This window comes from Sciurus vulgaris (genome assembly GCF_902686455.1).
Source record: "Sciurus vulgaris genome assembly, chromosome: 4".
NCBI classification, from domain to species: Eukaryota; Metazoa; Chordata; class Mammalia; order Rodentia; family Sciuridae; genus Sciurus; species Sciurus vulgaris.
In genome coordinates this window covers 30,323,495-30,347,388 of record NC_136464.1, presented here as the reverse complement: position 1 = coordinate 30,347,388, position 23,894 = coordinate 30,323,495, and the positions used below count along the sequence as shown (strand labels likewise).

Genomic DNA, 23,894 nt, shown 5'->3' with positions numbered 1-23,894 from the left:
AAGGTTTAAAATAAAAATGAAAAAAAAAAAAAAAGATGGGATAAGAGTGATATTAAAAAGTCAGAAGTAACAGTACTTAATAATTAATTATGTGAACAAAGGAGAGAACTAATTCTAAAATTAGTTAGAATTTTGCCTTAGACCCTGGTTTGGGTCTAAGGAAAAATGATTATCATGTTATTAAACACACTTGGAATAAGATGAATGAAGACAACATAAGATTTAGGAAATATTCAACTCCATTGTTAACAGAATTCAAATTTAGAGTTATGCATCATGATCTTTCATTAACTAAAAAGAATGAATTCTTAAAAATCATGTTATGTGCATATATAGAAAAACATACCACCTTTATGCATAAGTAACAAGAACTGATCAAATATAAACAAATAGATGAGAAAAAGGAAGTAGAGTAGAGTAGAGTAAGGAGAATGGAGAGGGAGGACAGGAGGGAAAAGTGGGAGGAAAAAGGGGAGATCATGAACTGAAATCAAATTCCATGCATGTATGAGTCTGTCGGGATGAACCCAACTACTATATATATATATATAAAGCTCAGATTTAAAAAAGAATAAATTAATAAAAATGGCAATGCTCATTGCTATGGAATATTGGTGAAAAACATACACCCTAATACATTGCTGCCCTACAATCGAGTGAAATTATGAAGAAATTTGGCAGTAAATATGAAAGCCATAAAAATTATCATCTATTTTAACCCAGAAACCAAGTTTTTGGAATATAGCCCAAGGATATAATTCAAAAGAAATAAAAAACCTATTTGTATAAAGATGTTTATAGTTGGACTATATATTACAGACAAGAACTGGAAACAGCCCAAGTGCCCAACAGCGAGGGAATGCTTATGTAGACTTTTGTACTTTAATGCAATGGAATATTTTATTGCTATTAAGAATGACAAATATGAGAACTATGTAGAAATAAGAAAAGGGCCATATGAAGCAATGAGTAAAAAATGCAGAATTCAAAATGATGCATATACAATGATTACAACTATGTAAATTTATATCTGTATAACCAGGAGGATTGGAAAAGACTACAGAGCTGGTAATTTAGAGTGCTGACATTTTTGTTGTTAGTTCAAGTTGCTGGGGATGTTTATATGTTTCCAGTTATATTTCACTATATACTTAGTAATACACATTAAGAAAGATAATGCTTCATTTTTTCTGGCATTACAAAAATTTATTCATCAATACTTTTTCTTGCCCTAAGAGATTTTTCTCCAGTTTCCTGAGTCCTACTTTAGTTTTTTTTTTTTTTTTTTTTTTTTTTTTTTTTGGGTGCTTATAAGGCAAGCACTCTACCGACTGAGCTATCTCCCCAGCCCTCCACCTTAGTTTTTTGATATGAAGGAAGTAGAGCCCACTTTTTTCCACCACAACACCCCAGTGACATCCCGTTCCTCTTTGCTTATTATTGCATCCATGTTTCTTAATTTATTTATAACAAACCAATGTGTTCACATTTGTACCATGTACACAAACTGGATGCCCTAACTACAATTAATGTAATGGAGATAGGCTTCTCCTATGACTTTTAAAAAATCTGTCGTGTAGAGAAACATTTGTGTCTTTTTTTTTTTTTTAATCCTAGAAGAATTGCCCCTTAATTAATGAAAGTCAATCCCTTTGGATTCCGTTACTTCTAACCTTAAAGGACTTCTACCTTTGGCTTTATTCTCCTTTTCTTATACTATCTAGTTTTTCTCCTCTCAGGAGTTGTATTAGTCAGTTTTTCATCTCTGTAGCCCAAATGCCTGATGAGGACCACTTAGAGGAGGAAAAGTTTATTTTGGCACATGGTTTCAAAGTTCAGTTCATGGTGGGCCAAATCCACTGCTCTGGGCCTGAGGTTAGCAGAAATCATGGCAGAAGGGCCATGGGGGAGAAGCACTGCTCCATTCATGGCATTCAGGAAGCAGAGCAAGGAAAGAAAATGGACTGCATAAAAGACAGACCCTTCCAGGGCACATCCTCAGTGGTCCACCTCCTCCAGCTATGCCCCACTTCCCTACAGTCACCATCCAGTTAGTCTACTCAAAATAGGACAGACTGATTAGTTCACATCTCCCAGAATCTAATCATTTCATTTCACTTCTAAATATTCCTGCATTAACACAGGAGATTTGGGGGGACACCTCATATCCAAACTACAACAGGTTTAGCTCTTTAACCTACATGCCTATTGTACTATTTATCACATTAAAGAGGAAAAACATTGTCATCTTTCTTGACTGCAGGTCTCCCTTTATCTTCTTATTTTTATTCACGGTAAAAAAAAAAAAAAAAAAAAAAAAAATCTCCCTATAGTTGTCCACATTTTTTGTTTCAAATTTCTTACCCTCCACTTACTCTTCAAACTATTGCAATCCAAGTTCAGTTCCCACCATTCTCCTGAACTGTTTCTCAAAGTCACCAACAACCTTCATGTTGCCAAACCAAAAGGTACTTTTCTATTTTCCTAAGAGTTGACCTCCTGACCTCGTAGAAGCTCTATTTATTCAAAATTCTTTTTTTCTTGATGTACCTCATCCTCTCCTTTTTATCTCACACTGAGAGCATTCCTCTTTTCTTACATCTTTGAATATGCAAGTTCTTCAGGGTTCTCTTCTAAGCTACTTTTTATACTCTCTCTAACTTATCTCCTCTGTTCCTATGGCTTTAAATCCCATTTTCATGCTAATGACTCCCCAAATTGATATTTCTAGCAGAGATCTTGATTTCTTTACTCATATTCAATGATATTCTTGATATATTTATTTAGATTCAAGGATAATAATATAACATGAAACCAAACATTATGATTTTTCTTTCCAGAATCTAGTCACACCCCAGTCTTCTCATCCCAGTGAATGGCAACACCATCTACCCAATTACTTACACATCTGTTGGGCAGGCCCCAAATGGTTAAAGTTAGGCTCTCTCACTGAGCCTTACTGCAGGCTATGTTTTCGTATGTAGCCAAGGTCATGAACACCCTGATTCAGCTTACGTACTTAAGGTCATAAACATTTGCTTTGTGAGCATGCACCCATTTATGTAACCTGCTGGCAATGTGGCTTATTTATCTGGTCTGCATATAAAAAGGCCTATGGAGGCTAAATGGAATTGGCTGAGGCTAATTGAACCTGGAGCTGGAGGCTGGGGGCTGCTAACACTTCTAAATAAAGAATGCCTACTATTCCAACTGCATCTTTCATCATCTTCCACCTGCTGTGATCCTGAATCTGTTTTCCTGGGTCTGAGCCTGCACCCCAACAATTGGTGTAGTGGGCAGGCTATTCCACAGGTGAGAAATGCAACCCCAGCAGACAGGAGGGACCTGTGGCTACCTAGCACTCGGCTGCCAAGGTCCCATTAGCATGAATTCCTGTGAAGAGTTGGGATGCAGTGGATGGGTTCCCTGTGAGCACAGTGATTCTGATTGACCTATGGTGAACATGGATTTGGCAGATTGGACAGTGAATGAAGTGGTGGAGCCCAGGCACCAGCCCACAACCAAGGAGAAAGGTGGCAGCAGCAATGTGGAAGAGATGGAAAATCCTCCTGAGGAGCTGTGCACACAGTCGCTGGAGCCATGAGATAAACGTTTCTTTCAGCTCTCAGAGCAAAAACTCATGCAGCTTTACCAGAGACTGCCAAGATGAGGGAGTTGCAAGATATGGAAGAGACCTTGGAAACCAGAGTAAAGTTACTGGAGGAGTAACTCTGTCCCTTGAAAATACCCTTGGATTCCCCAGAGTGCTGGTGGAGTCTGAGGAGGAGGAGGAAGAAGATTAACACCTGCAAGACCCGTCAGCGGTAAGGCAGAAAATGAAACAGCAGCACCTGATGTCTCAAATAGACAGCCACCTGCAGTGCCAGCCCAGTTAACCAAGTTCACCACATTCTGCCGGTCAAGCAAAGTTGGTGGACTTGGGAAAATAATTTGGACAAAGGTCAAGAGAATGCCTGGCCATTTTGTTGTTATGCATGTGAGATTCAGGGGTACTGAGAGCCAAGAGGGGCAAGCCACCCTCCCAGTGTGTTACATGTTATTGATCCTGCACAACCTTGTGACTTAGATGTGCCAGAAGCCAGCAGAGGACAAGAGAAAGTCCAGGTGTGCTAGGAGTTGTCAGGAGCCAAGAGAGAGCTCAACTCAGGTTTGCCAGGAGCTGGCAGGGGCCACGAAAGCCCAGACATGCCAGGAACCATCAGGGACAAAGAAAGCCCAGATATGCCAGGAACCATCAGGGACAAAGAAAGCCCAGATGTGTTAGGAGCCAGCAGGGACCAAGAAAAAGACCAGGTGTTCTAGGAGCTGGCAGAGACAAGAGACTATAGGAGATGCATAGGTCCTATTACTTATGTAAGTGAACCAGAAACAAGCAAATATATTGGAGGCACCTATACTTTCCTGTGTTTGGTACACTGATAATTCCAGCCATGAACAAGCCGCCTGTGTAGATGGTGGTAGCTGTGGAGCCAGAGACAGACACTGTTTGGTTTGATATCAGTACAAGACAAAATAGTCAGTGAACTGAGCTAAATAGTGATTGCAAATGAAGCATCCCCCATAGTGATATGCCTGACAGTTGTGTGGTGTATTGGGGGCAAGTTCTGTGGCAAGATCTTTGGGAACTAAGCCACCAGGAACAGGGATAGGTTATATTACTACCCATGCTCCCCTGACTAGTCCAGGGAATAATGAAGCAGATACTGTGGCTAGGGTGTGGTGGCTAGAATAGGCACCTTCCACCAATCTGGCATCTTGGTTGCATCACTGCCTACAGCATACAGGTGTGAAAACTATGTGGCACATAGTCAAACAGGGAGGTCCACCTTTAACATGGAGCACCCCAGGAGAGGCCTACCAGGCATTTGTGGTTTGTGCCCAGGAATATATCCATACCTCTGATACCTTGGAGTCACAGATGGTCAGGACTGGCCGTTTACCAAAGTCAGAAAGGGCCATGTTTGCCTTGACAACAGTGTATATGGCTAGAGGCTTGTTGTTTGCCTGGAAATCAAGCAAGCAAATATGCATACTATGATTCATGCCCTGACAATGCTGACAGCTTTATATGATCAGCCAATCACAATAAAGTGTGATTGAGGCACCCATCTCATGGGTTAGGATGTGCATGGGTGACTCCTGTACTCATTACAGATTCAAAGGAAACTGCACGTCCCATATCACCCACAGGCTGCAGGCATGAGAGAAAGATATAATGGCCTGCTTAAACAAGGACTTAGGAGTCAACCCACCTTCTATGAAGAGGTGGGTATAGTGTCTGGGGGCAGTTGTGAGAGCTCTGAATAACTGTTATGACAAGGGGACCAGCTCCTGTAGAGTCTGCTACACTGCACAGCAGCACCAATACAGATCCAAGTGACAACAAGAAGCCTGGGTTTGGGAAGCAAGGGGATGTTCTTTGGTCTGCTCCCACTGGATTGAATAGAAGGAAAACTGTGGATTGGACATGGCCCTGGACAATAAAGTCCTCCCCCTGACTTCCATTGGGTAGCCTAGTTAGCCTCATGAGAAAAAGATTTGGAATGTGATCTCCTTGTGACACCATGGGTGACTAGTATATGCCACCCCCCCATACATGTGTCTTGCCCAGATCCCATAGATGGGACACAGATTTTGAAAGGTACCTTTGTTATTTCCCTCTGGCCAATTATGAGTTACCCAGTGCTGGTGCACACAGAGTGCTGAAGTCAGGACCAAGCTGTTTGAGTATGATATCACTGCCCATGGAAGCCTCCACAGACAGCTACTGTGGATTCCTGGGACTAAAAGCTGGTATGAATTCTCCCACATGTATGTGATTTACTGTAGTAGTGCCTGTAATTGCATTGTCCTTTTGTCTGTAGGTGTGTGCTCACCAACACTGTTGTGAACTGGGCACACACCTATGCCAGAGTAGCAAATACATCTGCCTACTGATTATGCACTGAAGTGCCTGTGAGTTCTAATGTCAGACTACTCTGGTGAATCCAGACTATGTCCCTTGACAATTGGACATGGCTGGGAAAGACTTTTATTGCCACTATGATATGGGATGAAACTGACAATGGTTTTTAGTAATCCTAGGTGATGGGGCTTGTTTCTATTTATATGTTGTGGCTTATATTCTTACAGCCTAGGATGCAGGGCTCTGCCCTCCTCAGTAAGTGATTGTTGTAGAAGACTTCAAATGCTTAGATTGCACAGTGAGAAATCCTGAAGGGGTGGACTCTTGAGCAGGTCCAAGATGGCTACAATTAAGCTCCCTCACTGAGCCTTACAGCAGGCTATGTTTTTAGTATGTAGCCAAGGTCATGAACACCCTGATTCAGCTTATGTATTCAGGGTCATAAACATTTTCTTATGAGCATGAGCCTACTTATGTATCCTGCTGGCAATGTAACTTATTTATCTGGCCTGCATATTAGGAAGGTCTATGAAAATGGCTCAGCTAAGGTCAGAATGGCTGGGGCTAATGAAGCTGGAGCTGGAGGCTGAGGGCTGTTGCCATCTCTGAATAAAAAATGTATACTATTCCAATTTCATCTTGCATCTTCTTCCATTTGCTGTGATCCTAAATCTGTGTCCCAGGGTCTAGCCTCCATCTCAACAACATCTCCACCCTGTCACATCATTATACTCCTATCCAATATATCACCACAGCCTACGAATTCTACCTCTAACAGTATATTCCACTGCCACCACACTAGTCTTGTCCCATCATTCTTTCTCTGCATTATTGCAGAAACCTTCTCACTGATTTTCCTGCTTTCTCTCCAACCCAAGTGCCACATACTAGGTACAACATACTAGTTATGTGATAAATCAAACTATTTCCCTCCCCAACTTAAAAACATTCAATGTTTTTCTGAACGTGCTTAGAAGAAATTGCAAGCCCTTCGTTATATCTTTTAGTCCGGATATAACATGACTCCTAGTTTCTTCTCTAACTATATCTTTTGGTAGCCAACCTTGCCATTTTTCATCTTCAGGGCTTTTGTACATGCTTTTCATTCTAACAAAAACACTTTTCACTTCTCACTTTGTCTAGTTAACATCTAATCATCCATTAGATTACACCTTAAATACCTCTCATCCTCCCTTTACATGTCACTTTAGGGAATGCTTCCATGATTTCCCTAACTTAATTAATTAAAGTAAAGCCCTTATATTTACTCACAGACCTATGTCTCTCTCCTTGGCTTTGTTTTAAGCTTAGTTGATTAATGCCTATGTCCCCCTTAACTCAGCAAATCACTCTGAGGATAAAGAATTTTTTGTTTTTATTATTATATTCCCAGTTCCTAATTTAGTAGCCAGAATACAGCTTCAAGAAACACCTGCAGCTGAATGACTGCTAGAGTGCCATGCTACTGAAAGTATGTGGTCGGTCCTGTGAAAATATCTTAATCAAATAATTAAAGAAGTAGGATAATCTGAAAGAATAACCATGTGGACTTAAATGATAGAGTTATTAGCTTTGCTTGATTATCTAAGAAATGTGAGTAATATTCTATACTCATGATCCTTATCCCCTGATTATAACAGTCAAAATGAAACCACCCTGTCCATCTCCCCCACTACACACATATGCAGAATGCTTTCAAAGTTCAGTGAAAGTAAGCAAAGGGAAGCTCATATCTGATCTGTGAATGAGGTCTACAAAAAATTAGAAGTTGCTCATGAGAGAGAAGCTATTTTAGTCAGCTTTTTTGTTGCTGTGACCAAAAGACCTGACAAGAACAATTTTAGAGGTGAAAAAGTTTATTTGGCACTTGTAGTTTTAGAGAGCTCAGTCCATAGATGACTGACTCCATTGCTCTGGACCTGAGGTGAGGCAGAACACCATGGTGGAAGGGTGTAGAGGAGGAAAGCAGTGTAGGACATGACAATCAGGAAATCAGGAAGGAGAGGGGGAAGGGAGGGAGAGAGGGAGGAAAGGGGAGAGAGTGCTCCTCTCACCAGGGACAAAATATAAACCCCAAAAACATGTTCCCAGTGACCAACCTCCTCCAGCCACACCCTGCCTGCCTACAATAGTCATCAGTCAACACACTGATTAGGTTAATGCTCTCATAACTCAGCTGTTTCACCTTTGTGCATTCTCACACATGAGCTTTTAAGGGACACCTCATATCTAAGCCATAATAGAAAGCAAGGAGAGTAGGGAAAGCACAGGAATTGAAGTAAGAGCTCAGTGATTTATATAAAGAGAAAAACACCTAAAATTAAATTTCAGGTTGCTAATGTTGCTACAGTGTAAATTCTTCTGCTTTTCAAATCTTCAGGAATGTTTAATGTTTATAAACTTATATTAAAACCCAGAAAAGAGAGAAGTCACAAGTGCCATCAAGCTATAAGGACCATTCAGGAGACAAAGTTTTCCCTTTCTTTGTATATCTCTGTTTCTACTTATATATCATTTCTCTAACTTCACTTGGTCTGTGCACATCACTAGAAAATGTCTTAGTCTTTGATTTGTAGGAATAACCCTTACTAGTTCAGACTATTAAAATGTTTCATTTACAATGTGTGCCTTGGTACATAGGGAACTGTGTTCCAGAAGAACTCCTAAATCTCCCAATCTCATTGTTCCCACCCCTCCTGCTCTAGTTTCATCTCTAATTTGAATCTTGAATTAAAGATATATCTATATTTGGCCTTCATCACACCCACAATAGCTCCCTTTAATGTAATTCTACATTTTATTAGCAATAAATTCATTTCCTCTGACCCTGAATAATTGGCCCCAACCTACATGGATGTTTTGATTATCCAGTTCAAATCTGGTCCACCACCAGGACTCAGGAAGAAAGCATTTAACAGTGTCTCATTATTATCAATGCTTTAAAAAATGATTGTAAGATTCATTCAACTAAAAATATCAAGTGATAGAAAATCTCCAAAATATCTCCTAATAAATCTGTTTAACTGTGCTTTAATCTACAAATATTTGTAGTGTTTCTCAACTTTTTAACCCAGTTCTGCTGGCCAACATTTTGTCAAGCTTTACTTTCTATAGAAGCTATTAGAATAAAGTTTTGTTTTCCTTTGCTTTGCTTTTTATAAAATACAAAATTATGCTATATAATGCTATAATATTAAATGTCATTTTTCAAACAATGCATCCCTTCTAATCCATCCTAGAGATTGTGATGTGCCTCCCCCATCCTACTACCCTCTCCTGACGATGGACATTCTGGAGAGATGAGAAGTTTTTCCATTGTTTGATGAAGAATCCCTGGTTTAAACTGGAGTCAGCCACTATGGGAAAAAAATCATCTCCTTTATTCTTAAGATTGAATATAACCATAAAAAATACAAATATTTTAGATCATTACACTTAATGAACAATGTCATAAGGAAAACTAAATAATATGACCTACCCATCTAGGAGAGCAATGACGTTCTTCCTTGGACGCCCAATATTAGGGCCATATAAGTTGGCTCTGGAATAAATCCGGATGGGTTGCAAGAGGCTCTTCAGCTGGATATAATCTTTTCCCAACTGGCTGCCATTCACAGCCCGGCCATGCATGGTCCGATAGTTATTTGGCTCTAGATTAAAAACAGATATGTAAGTTAGCATTGAGAAGAGTGAGACCCTGCCAAACTTTTCGTGTCCACAGATCTCTAACTTTTCCTTAACAGCATGAATTAAAATAACCAAAAAATAAAAAAGGAAGTGTGGTGTATCTTAAGTTGAGGAACTATCCCAAAAAATAAGTCAATTTAGCAGTGTTGTCTTACCATTTCATCATTTCAAACCAATCTTCACAAAAGGTCAGCTAATCTATAAAAGAGACCATGCTGATTCTCAGGTGATACTTCATAATGAATGGTATATTGGATTGAATAGTATTCCCCCCAAAGTTAATTCTACTAGAACTTCTGACATGACTTCGTTTGGAAACAGGGTCCTTGAAGATGTAATCAGTTAATATGAGGTTACACTGGATAAGAGTGGGCCCTAAATATACTGATTGCTGTCTTTATAGAAGAAAGGAGAAGGAAGTTCAGATACACACATTCTCTCTCTCTCTCTCTCTCTCTCTCTCTCTCTCTCTCTCTCTCTCTCTCTCACACACACACACACACACACACACACACAAAGAATGCTAGTCAGACCTGTAAACTGCCTAAATGTTGACTGTGCTCCCTTCCATGATTCACCCACATGGAAAAAGATGGAAGCACAATCTCTGATCAAACATTGACCTATCATTAAACTATATTGTGATATGCCTCCCCATCCCACCATCTCTTCTAGCTCTGAAAAGCTTGCAGAGATGAGACGTTCTTCCATTGTTTGAAGAATAATCCTTGATTTAGAATAATCCTTGATTTTATGAAGCTGACCTTAAAAATGTTTTTAAATGATAAATTTTAAAAAAATGTAGAATTATCAGTAGCTACATAATGTGAGATAGACACATTTTATATATATATAATTGGTCCAGGTAAGTCACTAAACAAAGAAACAAAAAGAAACAATAAAAACAACTCTGGCATGGAGGACTAAGAATTTAGAGTTTCTCCAATACATTATCTAAAATATGTTTTCTTCAATAAAAAAATTATGGCATTCATAGAAATAGGGAAGTGTAACCCAAATACAAGGTTGGGGTATTGTTCTAAGAAATTGTTTCTTAAGAGGCCTTACTGTTACACCTTGCAAACAAGGATTTCAAAATTGCTACTATATTCAAAGAGCTAAAGAAAATAATGAAGAATGAAAGGAAAGTATAACATTATTGACTTATCAAATAGGAATATAAAGAGAAATAAACCATAGAAAAGAATGCAAATTCTTGAATTGAACTGATTCATTACATGGAAGAGAATACAATGATATTAATGGCTGAGTTTTTACGAGAAACAATGGAGGCCATAAGAGAGCGGGATGACACATTCAAAATAATGAAAGAAGAAAACCCTGTAAGCTAAAAATTCTATATGCAGCAAATTATTCTTCAAAACTGAATGCAAAACTTATACATTCTAAGAAAAACATTGTGAACAAATCTGTCTTATAGGAAATTAAAAAAGAAGTACAGAATGAAAGGAAATGGCACCATATGGTAACTCAAAACCACACAAATAGACATCATCAATACACGTAGCTACATAGGTAAATATTAAAGACAGTTGAAAATATTCATGACTTTGTTCTTCTCTTGAGTGATTTAAATGACACTTGCACAAAACAAAAAGATAAAACTGTATTGTTGGGTTTGTCATATATAAATATAATATTTAGAATGACAATAGCACAAAGGAGGGGGTAAATGGAGCTATATTTTAATACAGTTTCTGTATTCACCTAAAATTGTTAGTATTCTGTAGACTGTGAGGAGTTAAGATATTATACTAAGAAATCACAAGAAAATAACAAAAAAATGAAAGTGGTACTTTAGATAACATTTATTTTGCATAAGAAAGGCAGTAAAGGAGAGACAGAATAACAAACAAAACGAGATAAACAGAAAAAGATATCAAGGTGGCTTATGTAAATTCAGCCATATAAGCAATTACATTAATGTAAATTGACTTAATGCTGAAATTAAAATAGAAAGTATCTAGCTGAATTAAAACACAAATAAGATCCAAGTAGAGAAATACATTTTAGATTCAAAGAAACAAATAGATTGAAATAAAAGGATTAAAAAAGAGATATCATACAAACAGTAACTATTAAGACAGTGGGAACGACTACACTCTGAATATCAGACAAAATAGACTTTAAGACAAAAATGTTACTAGAAAAATGCAGAACATTTTATAATGATAAAAGGCATCTGGTAATGTGAATAAAGACCTGAATTGTTCAGGAAGATGTAAACATATCATACCTAACAAACACATCAAAATACAATAAGCAAAATTGACAAAATTGGAGAAATAGAAAATCCAACAATACAAGGATACTTAGTACTGCATTCTCAATAATGGATAAAACAACTGGACAAAAAAAATCATCTAAGATATGTAAGAGTTGGGTGTAATTATCCACTAATGAACTGAATGATTGATAGAGAACACTCCACCTGACAACAGCAGGATACACTTTCCAGAGCACAACACATACTAGACCATAAAACAAATCTCATAAATTTTAAAGGATTAAAATACTCTGACCACAAATGAATTAACCTAGAATCCAACAGAAAATTGAGAAATCTAAAAATATTTGAAAACTAAAAAAATAATCCATGGGTCAAAGAAATCACAGAGAAATAAAAATATTTAGAATGGGGTGAAATAAAAGTACAACATAGAAGAACATATAAGATGCAGTATAAGCCATAGCTAGGAGAGGTTCTATAGCTTTAGACTAGCCTACATTAGAAATGAGGAAAGATATCAAACCAACAGCCTAGGATTCTATCTTAAGAAAGAGAAAAAGAAGAAAAAACTAAATGCAAAACTAAGAAGAAGTGGTGAAACAATAAAAATCAGAGTGGAAATCAATGGTATTCAAAAATAAAGAAAAGTCAATGAAAGCAAAATTTGGTTCTCTAAAGTGACAACACAATTGACACACAATTAGGTAGACTGATCAAGGGGAAAGAAAGAGAAGTCACTGACTACCAAAATTAGGAATAAAAGAGGAAATACCATAAAGAACCTGGTAGTGATTAAATTAATAAGGAACTACTATGTACTTTATATCAATAATTTAGACAGCTTAGGAAAAATTTCAAGAAAGACATAATTTATTAAACTGACTCAAATATAAAGTCTAAATAGATATGTACAAAAAAATCATTGAACTAGTAATTAAAAAATCTTTTCATAAAAGCCCAGATCCAGAGAGATTAATTGGTGAATTCTATCAATGTTTAAAGAAAAAATAACAGCCCTTCATAAACTCTCCAGAAAGTAGAGAAAGAGGTCAGGAAGAGGTCAAACTTCTCAACTCATTTTATGAGGTCACTATTTCCATTCCAAAGCCATCATGAGAAAACTACAGATGAATATCTCTCTAAATATAGATGCAAAAATCCCCACCCAACAAAATATTTAGAAATAAATTTCAGCAACATAGAAAAAGTATCATAAACCATGACCAAATAAATTTATGTCAGAATGCAAGGTTGATTTAATATCAATATTCAATTAATATAAAATGCTATATTGATAAAAATAAAAGACCAATACCACATTATCATCTCAAAAGATGGGGAACAAAAGCACTTGGAAAAAAACACCCCCATTTCTGACAAGCACTCTCAATGTACCATGAATAGAAGGACCCCTCAGCTGGATAAGAGGTATCATAAAAACCTATGGTTAATATCATACCTAATGATGAAATACTGAATACTTTTCCACTAAGACTCGGAACAAGGTAAGGATGGGTTCTTACCACTCACAGGCAACATGTGTACTAGATTTTCTAGACAGTGCAATTCCTCAAGTAAAAGAAATTAAAAGCATCCTAACTGGAAAGGAAGAAATAAAGTTATCATTATTCTCAAACAACATGTAGAAAATCCTAAGGGAACCACACACATGGGAGGAAAAAATATATATATATATAGTATATAAAAACTTGTATATATATTTACAAGTACAGCAAAGGTTGAAGGATATTAGATCAATTCATAAAATTAATTATATTTATAAATAGTAGCAATACACAGTCCAAAACAAAAATCAAGAAAATAATTTGTTCACAATAGCATTAAAAATAATACTTAAGAATAAACTTGGGGGGTTTTCAAGATGGCGGCCTAGAGGGTGACCGCATTTCATGTTGCTCCAGGACTCAGGATTTAAGAAGAGGAGGGATTGAGAGACTCGGGACCAACTCAGAGCTAGCAGGTGAGTCTCTTCTACTGAGCGAGGCTCCCTGGCTCATGAGGTGGATCTGGACCCCAGGAAACTTCCCAGTGGAGGGCTGTCCAGTCCAGGTGGTAGTTCTGGACCAAAGGAAAATTCTCAGAGGAGAGCTGCCCAGCAAAACTTGCCCACTGGGTGAGACTTCCCTGCTGGGTGAAGCTTTCCCACCAGGGCGGTAGAACCAGAGACCCAGGACCAGACCAGCCATGCCCCAGCCTGCAGCATAATCCCCCTTTGGCTGACCATCAGTCAACAAGTGGAGGCATCTCTGACCACTAGCAGGGAATGTACACAACCTGAAGGCCACCACCCCTAGAGGGGCAGCTTCCTTGTGGAGCACTGCATCATCAAGTTCCTCCAAGACTTCAGGCTACTGAAGGTTAGGAGGTGACTTATTGGAAATCCACAGGGACACTATAAGTCAACAGAGGAAATCTGGAATATCTCAGAGTTTCAACACTACAGGGGTAGATACCAGACCAACATGAGAAAACAAGGGAAGAAAATGTCCCAAACAAACATAGATGCTACATCAATAAAATCCAATGACAGCATGGCAGAAGAAATGACAGAAAGGGAGTTCAGAATGTACATAATTAAAATGATCAGTGAAGCAAATGAGGATATGAAAGAGCAAATGCAGGCTTTGAATGATCGCACCAATCAAAGTTAAAAGAGCAAATACAGGAAGCAAAAGATCATTTCAATAAAGAATTAGAGATATGAAAAAAAAAAACAGACAGAAATCCTTGAAATGCAGGAAACAATAAACCAAATTAAGAACTCCATAGAAAGCATAACCAATAGGATAGAACACCTGGAAGACAGAACCTCAGACATTGAAGAAAAATATTTAATCTTGGAAACAAAGTTGACCAAACAGAGAAGATGGTAAGAAATCATGAACAGAATCTACAAGAATTATGAGATATCATGAAAAGACCAAATTTAAGAATTATTGGGATTGAGGAAGGCTTAGAGAAACAAACCAAAGGAATGAACAATTAATTCAATGAAATAATATCAGAAAATTTCCCAAATCTGAAGAATGAAATGGAAAATCAAGTACAAGAGGCTTATAGGACTCCAAATATACAAGATTACAACAGACCCACACCAAGGCATATTATTATGAAAATACTTACCATACAAAATAAAGACAGAATTTTAAAGGCTGCGAGAGAAAAGAATCAAATTACATTCAGGGGGAAACCAATAAGGATATCAGCAGATTTTTCAATCCAGACCCTAAAAGCTAGAAGGGCCAGGAACAACATTTTTCAAACCCTGAGAGAAAATGATGCCAACCAAGAATCTTATACCCAGCAAAACTTACCTTCAGATTTGATGACAAAAAAAAAATCCTTCCAAGATAAACAAAAGCTAAAAGAATTTACTAAAAGAAAGCCAGCATTACAGAACATTCTCAGCAAAATATTCCATGAGGAAGAGGTGAAAAACAATGATGTAAATCAGCAAAGGAAGGAACTACCCTAAAGGAATAGCCAAATAAAAGAGAAACCAAATGGTGTCAAAAAACAAAAATGAACCAAATGACCAGGAATACAAATCATATCTCAATAATAACCCTGAATGTTAATGGCCTGAACTCATCAATCAAAAGATATAGACTGGCAGATTGGATTAAAAAGAAAAATCCAACGATATGCTGCGTGCAAGAGTCTCATCTCAAGAAAGAGATACTCATAGAATAAAGGTGAAAGGATGGGAAAAAACATACCATGCATATGGAAACAGCAAAAAAGCTGGAGGATCCATCCTCATTTCAGATAATGTGGACTTCAAGCCAAAGTCAGTCAGAAGGGACAAAGAAAGACATTTCATACTGCTTAAGGGAAGCATAAATCAGCAAGATATAACAATCATAAATATCTATGCCCCAAACAGTGGATCATCCATTTACGTCAAACAAATCCTTCTCAACTCCAGGAATCAAATAGACCACAACACAATAATACTAGGTGACTTTAACACCCCTCTCTCACCACAGGACAGATCTTCCAAACAAAAACTGAACACAGAAACCACAGATCTCAATAACACAATCAATAATTTAGACCTGACAGACATTTATAGAATATACCATCCAACAAAGAGTGAATACACTTTCTTCTCAGCACCACAATGGATCATTCTCTAAAATAGACCATATATTATGCCACAAAGCTAATGTTAGCAAATACAAGAAGATTGAGATACTACCTTGTATTCTATCAGATCATAATGGATTAAAATTAGAATAAATGACAGAACAAAAACAGATACTACTCCAACACCTGGAGATTAAAAAATATGCTATTGAATGAAGAATGGATAACAGAAGACATCAGGAGGGAAATAAAGAAATTCTTCGAGGTAAACGAGAACAAAGATACATCATATCGAAATCTCTGGGACACTGTGAAAGCAGTACTTAGAGGAAGATTTATTTCATGGAGCGCATTCAATAAAAGAAGAAAAAATCAACAAATAAATGACCTAACACTACAGCTCAAAGCCCTAGAAAAAGAAGAACAGAGGAACACCAAAAGTAGTAGAAGACAGGAAAGAGTTAAAATCAGAGCTGAAATCAATGAAATTGAAACCAAAGAAACAATTGAAAAAGCTGACAAAATAAATAGTTGGTTCTTTGAAAAACTAAACAAAATTGATAAACCCTTAGCCACACTAACAAAGAGAAGAAGAGAGAAAATCCAAATTACTAAAATTCGGAATGAACAAGGAAATATCACAACAGACACAATTGAAATACAAAACATAATTAGAAGCTATTTTGAAAATCTATACTCCAACAAAATAGAAAATCTCAAAGACATCAACAGGTTTCTAGAGACATATGAATTACCTAAACTGAAGGAGGAGGACATACACAATTTAAATAGATCAATTTCAAGTAATGAAATAGAAGAAATCATCAAAAGCCTACCAACAAAGAAAAGTCCGGGACCAGATGGGTTCTCAGCCAAGATCTACAAAACCTTTAAAGAAGAGCTCATTCCAATACTCCTCAAAGTACTCCATGAAATAGAAGAGGAGGGAACCCTTCCAAACTTATTCTATGAAGTTGGTATCAGACTGATACCTAAACCAGACAGAGATACATAGAGTAAAGAAAATTTCAGACCAATATCCTTAATGAACATTGATGCAAAAATTCTCAACAAAATTTTATCAAATTGCATACAAAAATATATTAAAAAGAGAGTGCATCACGATCAAGTGGGTTTTATCTCAGGAATGCAAGGTTGGTTCAACATCCAGAAATCAAAAAATGTAATTCACTTTATCAACAGACTTAAAGTCAAGAATCACATGATTATTTCAATAGATGCAGAAAAAGCATTTGGTAAAATATAGCACCACTTCATGCTCAAAACACTAGAAAAAATAGGGATAGTGGGAACATTGCTTAACATCGTAAAGGCCTTCTATGATAAGCCCATGGTCAATATTGTTCTAAATGGTGAAAAAATGAAAGCGTTCCCCCTAAAAACTGGAACAAGGCAGGGATGCCCTCTTTCACCACTTCTATTAAACATCGTCCTTGAAACTCTAGCCAGAGCAATGAGACAGACCAGAGAAATTAAAGGGATACTAATAGGAAAAGAAGAACTCAAATTATCCCCATTTGCTGATGACATGATTATACATTTAGAGGAACTGGGAAATTCCACCAGGAAACTTTTAGATTCCTAAGTGTATTCAGTAAAGTAGCAGGATGTAAGATCAATGCTCATAAATCGAATGCATTTTTATACATAAGTGATGAATCTTCAGAAAGAGAAGTTACGAAAACTACCCCATTCACAATAGCCTCGAAAAAAATAAAATACTTGGGAATCAATCTCACAAAGGAGGTGAAAGACATCTACAATGAGAACTACAGAACACTAAAGAAAGAAATTAAAGAAAACTTTAGAAGATGGAAAGATCTCCCATGTTCTTGGATAGGCAGAATTAATATTGTCAAAATGGCCATACTACCAAAAGTGCTATACAGATTCAATGCAATTCCAATTAAAATCCCAATGACATACCTCACTGAAATAGAGCAAGCAATCATGAAATTCATCTGGAAGAATAAGAAACCCAGAATAACTAGAGCAATCCTTAGTAGGAAGAGTGAAGCAGGGGGTATTGCAAAACCAGAACTTCAAGTATACTACAAAGCAATAGTAACAAAAACGGCATGGTATTGGCACCAAATAGACAGGTAGATCAATTGAACAGAATAGAGGACACAGACACAAACCCAAATAAATACAGTTTTCTCATACTAGACCAAGGTGCAAAAAACATGCAATGGAGAAAAGATAGCTTCTTCAACAAATGGTGCTGGGAAAACTGGAAATCCATATGCAACAGAATTAAACTAAACCCCTATTTCTCACCCTGCACAAAACTCAACTCACAATGGATCAAGGACCTTGAAATCAGACCAGAGACCCTGCATCTTATAGAAGAAAAAGTAGGTCCAAATCCTCACCTTCTTGGCTTAGGTTCAGACTTCCTCAACAGGACTCCCATAGCTCAAGAAATAAAAGCAAGAATCAACCACTGGGATAGATTCAAACTAAAAAGCTTTCTCTCAGCAAAGGAAACTATCAGTAATGCGAAGAGAGAGCCTACAGAGTGGGAGAATATCTTTGCCACTCATACTTCAGATAGAGCGCTAATTTCCAGAATCTATAAAGAACTCAAAAAACTCTACACCAAGAACACAAATAACCCAATCAACAAATGGGCTAAGGAAATGAACAGACACTTCACAGAAGAAGATGTACAAGCAATCAACAAACATATGTAAAAATGTTCACCATCTTTAGTAATAAGAGAAATGCAAATCAAAACTACACTAAGATTCCATCCCACCCCATTTAGAATGGCAATTATCAAGAATACAAGCAATAATAGGTTTTGGAGAGTATGTGGGGAAAAAGGTACACTCATACATTGCTGGTGGGGCTGCAAATTAGTACAGCCACTCTGGAAAGCAGTGTGGAGATTCCATAGAAAACTTGGAATGGAAACACCATTTGACCTAGCTATCCCACTCCTTGGCCTATACCCAAAGGGCTTAAAATCAGTATACTACAGAGAGACAGCCACATCAATGTTCATAGCTGCTCAATTCACAATAGTCAGATTGGGGAACCAACCTAGATGCCCTTCAATTGAAGAATGGATAAAGGAACTGGGTTATATGTATACAATGTGAATATTACTCAGCCATGAAGAATAATAAAATTATGGCATTTGCAGGCCAATGGATGAAATAGGAGAATATCATGCTAAGTGAGATAAGCCAATCTCTAAAAAACAAGGATGAATGATGTCACTTATAAGCAGATGATGACACATAATGGGGGGCTTGAGGTGGGGCAAGAATGGAGGGAGAAGGGACTATATAGAGCGAAAAGAGGGGTGGGAGGGTTGAGGGAAATGAAAAGAATAACAGAATGAATCAAATGCCATTACCCTATGTAAATGTATGATTACACAAATGGTATGCCTCTACTTCATGTACAGAGAAACAAGTTGTGCCCTATTTGTTTACGATTAAAAAAAAAAAACCTAACAAAAGAAATGCAAATTGTAGATGCTGAAAACTACAAAATATTGATTAGAGAAATTAAATGAATGGGGAGATAATCTAGGGTCATGAATAGGAAGACACTGTATTAAGGTGGCAATTCTCCCCACCTATTGATATATAGGTTGAATGCTCTATTAAAATTCCAGCAGGGTTTATTGAGGATTTTAATAAGCTAGCCTAAAATTTACATGGAAATACAAACATCAAGGAAAGCCAAAATAATTTCAAAAAAGCACAAAGTGGAAGAATAACACTTGGCAATTTCAATATTGTAAAGATGTTCTAAAAAAGACAATATACTTCTAATAGAAGAACAGAAATATAGATCAGTGGAACAGAAGAGTCTAGGAGTAGAATCATTTATAGTCAATTTTTGACAAAGGTGGTAAAATAATTCAACTGGGAAAGAGGTAGTCTTCTAAATAAAGTGTTGGAAGCTTGTCATCCACATGCAAAAAAATTAATTTAAAACCTTATTCCGTATCACATGCAAAAAGTAACTCCTAATTGATTTATGCCCAATATAGGAGCCAAAGCTACAAACTATAAGACTTAGAAGAAAATAAGACAAAAAAATTCTGTGACTTTGGGTTAGGCAAAGATATGACACTAAAAACACAATCCGTAAATTTTCTAAAAATTAATAAGCTGAACTTAATCAAAATTGAAAGCTTTTGCACTTCAAAAGATTCCATTAAGTCAAAAGATAAGTAATAAATGAGGAAAAACTATTTTAAAATCATATGTTTCATTCAAAAATATTAGAAGTATATAAAGAATTCCTACAACTCAATAATAGGATGAACTTTAAGCTGACATTTCACCAGAAAAGTACGAATGATTAATAAATAAATACATGAAAAGGACTCAACATCCTTAGTCACCAGGGAAGTGCAAATTAAAGCTATATTAAGATACTACCTCAAACCTACCTGAATGGGTATAATGAAAATGATAGACAATAATGAATCATGCTGAAGATGTAGAAAACTGGAACCCTCATACACTGATGACAAAAATGTAAAAAGGAACGTCACAAATTTTGTAAAAGTTCTTTGGAAAATAGTTTGGTCACTTCTTTAAAAATGAAAATAAATTTATCATAAGACCCAGCAACTCTAAGCCTCTTAGGTTATTTTCCTATGAAAGAGATGAAAGTTTTATGGGGATCTTTTGAGGGTGATGAAATGTTCCAGAAGTGGACTGTGGAAATGATTATACAAGACTTTAAATTTATTAAGAATAATTTAATTATAAAATGAAGAGAAGGGATGGGAAGTAAAGGGACTGTTACGGTTTGGGTATGAAGTATCCCCCAAAGGCTCATGAGTTAAAGGGTTGGCGCCCAGTGTAGTAATGTTCAGAGGTGGGGCTTTTGGGAAGTGATTGATTTATGAGGGCGCTAATCTCACCAATGGATCCACTGAGAGATTCACAGCCAAATAGACTATTGGGAGGTGCTGGAAACTATAGGAAATGGACTCCAGTTGGAAGGAATCAGGCCTTGGGGGCATACCTGTGAGGACTATATTTTGTCCTTAGCCCCTTCCCCAATCTTTGTTTCCCCAGCTGTCATGAGCTGAGCAGCTCTACTCAGCCACATGTTTCTGCCAGGATGTTCTGCCTTACCTCAAGCCCAAAGTAGCAGAGTCAGCCGTCTATGGACAGAAACCTTAAAACCATGAGCACAAATAAATCTTTCCTCCTCTAAGGTATTCATCATAGTGACAAAAAGCTGACTAATACAAGGACAAATGGTAGACATAAAAAAGTTCTCTAAATAGTACAAAAAGGAAGCAAGGTATCATAACTATCTTGTTATGTACATTAATTTATTAGAAAAAAAATAGAGTTAAATTGAACATTTAAATTTGAATTACCAAAGGGCAAAAATGGTGAGAGAGAAAAGATAATAATCAATTGTTTTCAAATGCTATTTAATATTTATCTTCTCTACCAAGAGGTAGGCAGCTATATCTGTTATTTACCATTGTGTCTCTCCAAACTAAAGCACCTAGTAGGTAATCAATAAACATTTGTTGAGTGATTGAAAGGTAGATGAAGAGAAGAAAGCCAAGGAGTCTTAATACTATTAAAACAAAACAAAACAACTCTCCCCCAGACAAAAAAAAAAAAAATCATAAAGTAATAGAAAAAGATTTCTGTTAGAATTCTCAAGTTCTTAATGTAGATTTAGCACTTACTACTGCTTTTAGCAATTCATTTCACTTCTCTGAAAATGTGTTGTTTTGTCCTGTGTAACATTTACTTTATCAAGCACTTTATTTAGCATTTTGAGGTCCAGTAGAACAATCTATTTGGAAGTGCTACATAAACTAAATACTATGCACATATAGGATGACAATATTGTTAATAATTACAAATGTGGGGCTGTGGCTCAGTGGCAGAGCGCTTCCCTAGCATATGTAGAAGCACTGGCTTCGATTCTCAGCACCACATGTAAATAAATAAAAAAGGGTCCATTGACAACTAAAATAATTTTTTTAAGTTTAAAAAAATAATAATTACAAATGTAAACTTCCTAAGGAAATCTTCTGTCACTAATCAGTGCCAAGGAATATGCATTGTTATGCCCCTCAAAGTAAAAATAAATAAATGCAGTTTTGTGGTGATAGCTTTATTGAGATATAATTCACATGCCATAAAATTTGGTAATTCTATGTGTATAATTCAATTGTTTCTAGTATATTTACTCAGTTATTCAACCATCACCACAACAAGATGTGGAACATTTTAATCATCCCAGAAAGAATTCCCCTGCCTTCTAGCAGTTATCTCAGCCCCACTTTCCTCCCTACCCCTAGGCAACCACCAATTCACTTTCTGTTTACACAGATTATCTATTCTGGACATGTCACATAAAGGGAATCATACAATATGTGGTCTTTTATAACTGTCATTTTTATTTAGTGATCTCTGCCAGATTCATCCACATTAGAAAATATACCTGTACATAATTTGTTACCTTTTATAGCCAAATAATATTCCATCATATGGCTATGCCACATTTTATTTACATACCCAACTGATGGAAATTTAGGCCATTTTTTGCTTCTTTGCTATTCAAATAATGCTGCTCTAAACATTCATATGTAGGTTTTTCTTTGTGTGAACCTATATTTTCATTTCTCTTGGATATACAATATGCCTACCTAAAAGAGTGCAACGGCTGGGTTGTATGGTAACTGTTTAACTATTGGAAGAACTGACACACTGTCTTCGACAGCAGCTGTACCACTTTATATTCCCATTTAACCATGTGCCAGGCGGGTTCCACTTCCTCCACATTCTTCCCAACACTTGTCATTTTCCTTTTTTAAAAATCTGGTCATCCTAGTAAGTATGAAGTGAAATCTAAATGTGGGTTTGATACACTTTTCCATAGTGCCTAATGATGTTAGCATCTTTTCATGAGCTTATTGGCCATATGTATACCTTGTTCAGAGGCATGTCTATTTAGAACCTTTGTTCAACAATATTCTTTTAGCTGCTGCTTTTCTTGGCCTTAATACAAAGAAACCAACATAGTGAATGCTGTTCATATTTCCAAGAAGTTGGTTTTTATTGTGGTTCACAGTTGTTTTTCTTAATTAATGCACTTATTTTTAGTTTTATAACAATTTTAGGCTTATAGAAAATTGAGTGGACAGTGCAGAGAGTAGCCATGTAGCTTGTTCCTGACCCCAACACTTTCCCCTATTATTATCATGCCTTCTTGTGGTTTCTTTGTTACAACTGATAAGCTAATTCTGGTATATTATTTTGGACTTAAAATCCATAGTTTACATTAGGGTTTTTCTATGCTGTAAAGGGTCATAATATTATGCATTCACCATATGAGAGACCCCATGAGCTCAGTGTATTCATTCCTCTTTTTTCCATCTGTCCTGCACATCCTCCCCTCCCCCACCAAAACCCTCCTGATAACAGCTGATCTGCTTAAGCTCTTGTGGTTTTTTCTCGGAAACCACATAGTCTTAATCAAGGCTCACAGCCTTTTAAATGATAGGGAGTTTGGCCTCACTTCCTGTGAAATGTCACTGCTGGTGTGTTTTCAATACATATGCCAAAAAAATTAAAAAAGATCAAGTCAGGATTTTTGTTCCTTTCTACCTCATCTGAATAGAGAAATCATTAGTATATCTTCAAGGTCACTGATGTGTCAACAGATTCCACCTTCACTTTTTCAGGATACTGAAGTGATTTAAAACATTTAAGAAGAGCAGGTAAGAGTTCTGTTTAGACCATGTCAAGTAGCTGTAGTTCCTTTCACAGTAAACAATGCTGGGCAAACAAAGGTGGGTATTTAAGAAATGAGTAGAAGGTGATGATAATTATTTATTATGTTCCTTAAAGTGTTCATTACATTGGCTTAGGATCAGATTTCCTTAAC

The 23,894-nt window shown here is 36.7% G+C and overlaps 1 protein-coding gene across 4 annotated transcripts in view; it reads right to left on the bottom strand.

Moving 5' to 3' along the window:
- HPSE2 (heparanase 2 (inactive)) overlaps nt 1-23,894 on the bottom strand; it is an 830,988-nt gene that overhangs the window by 251,322 nt on the left and 555,772 nt on the right. For all 4 annotated transcript variants that reach the window (XM_079137838.1, XM_079137839.1, XM_079137841.1 and 1 more), the window contains one exon: nt 9,405-9,576. In XM_079137838.1, the coding sequence (XP_078993964.1) occupies nt 9,405-9,576 (172 nt within the window). The remainder of the gene's footprint in view (nt 1-9,404; nt 9,577-23,894) is intronic.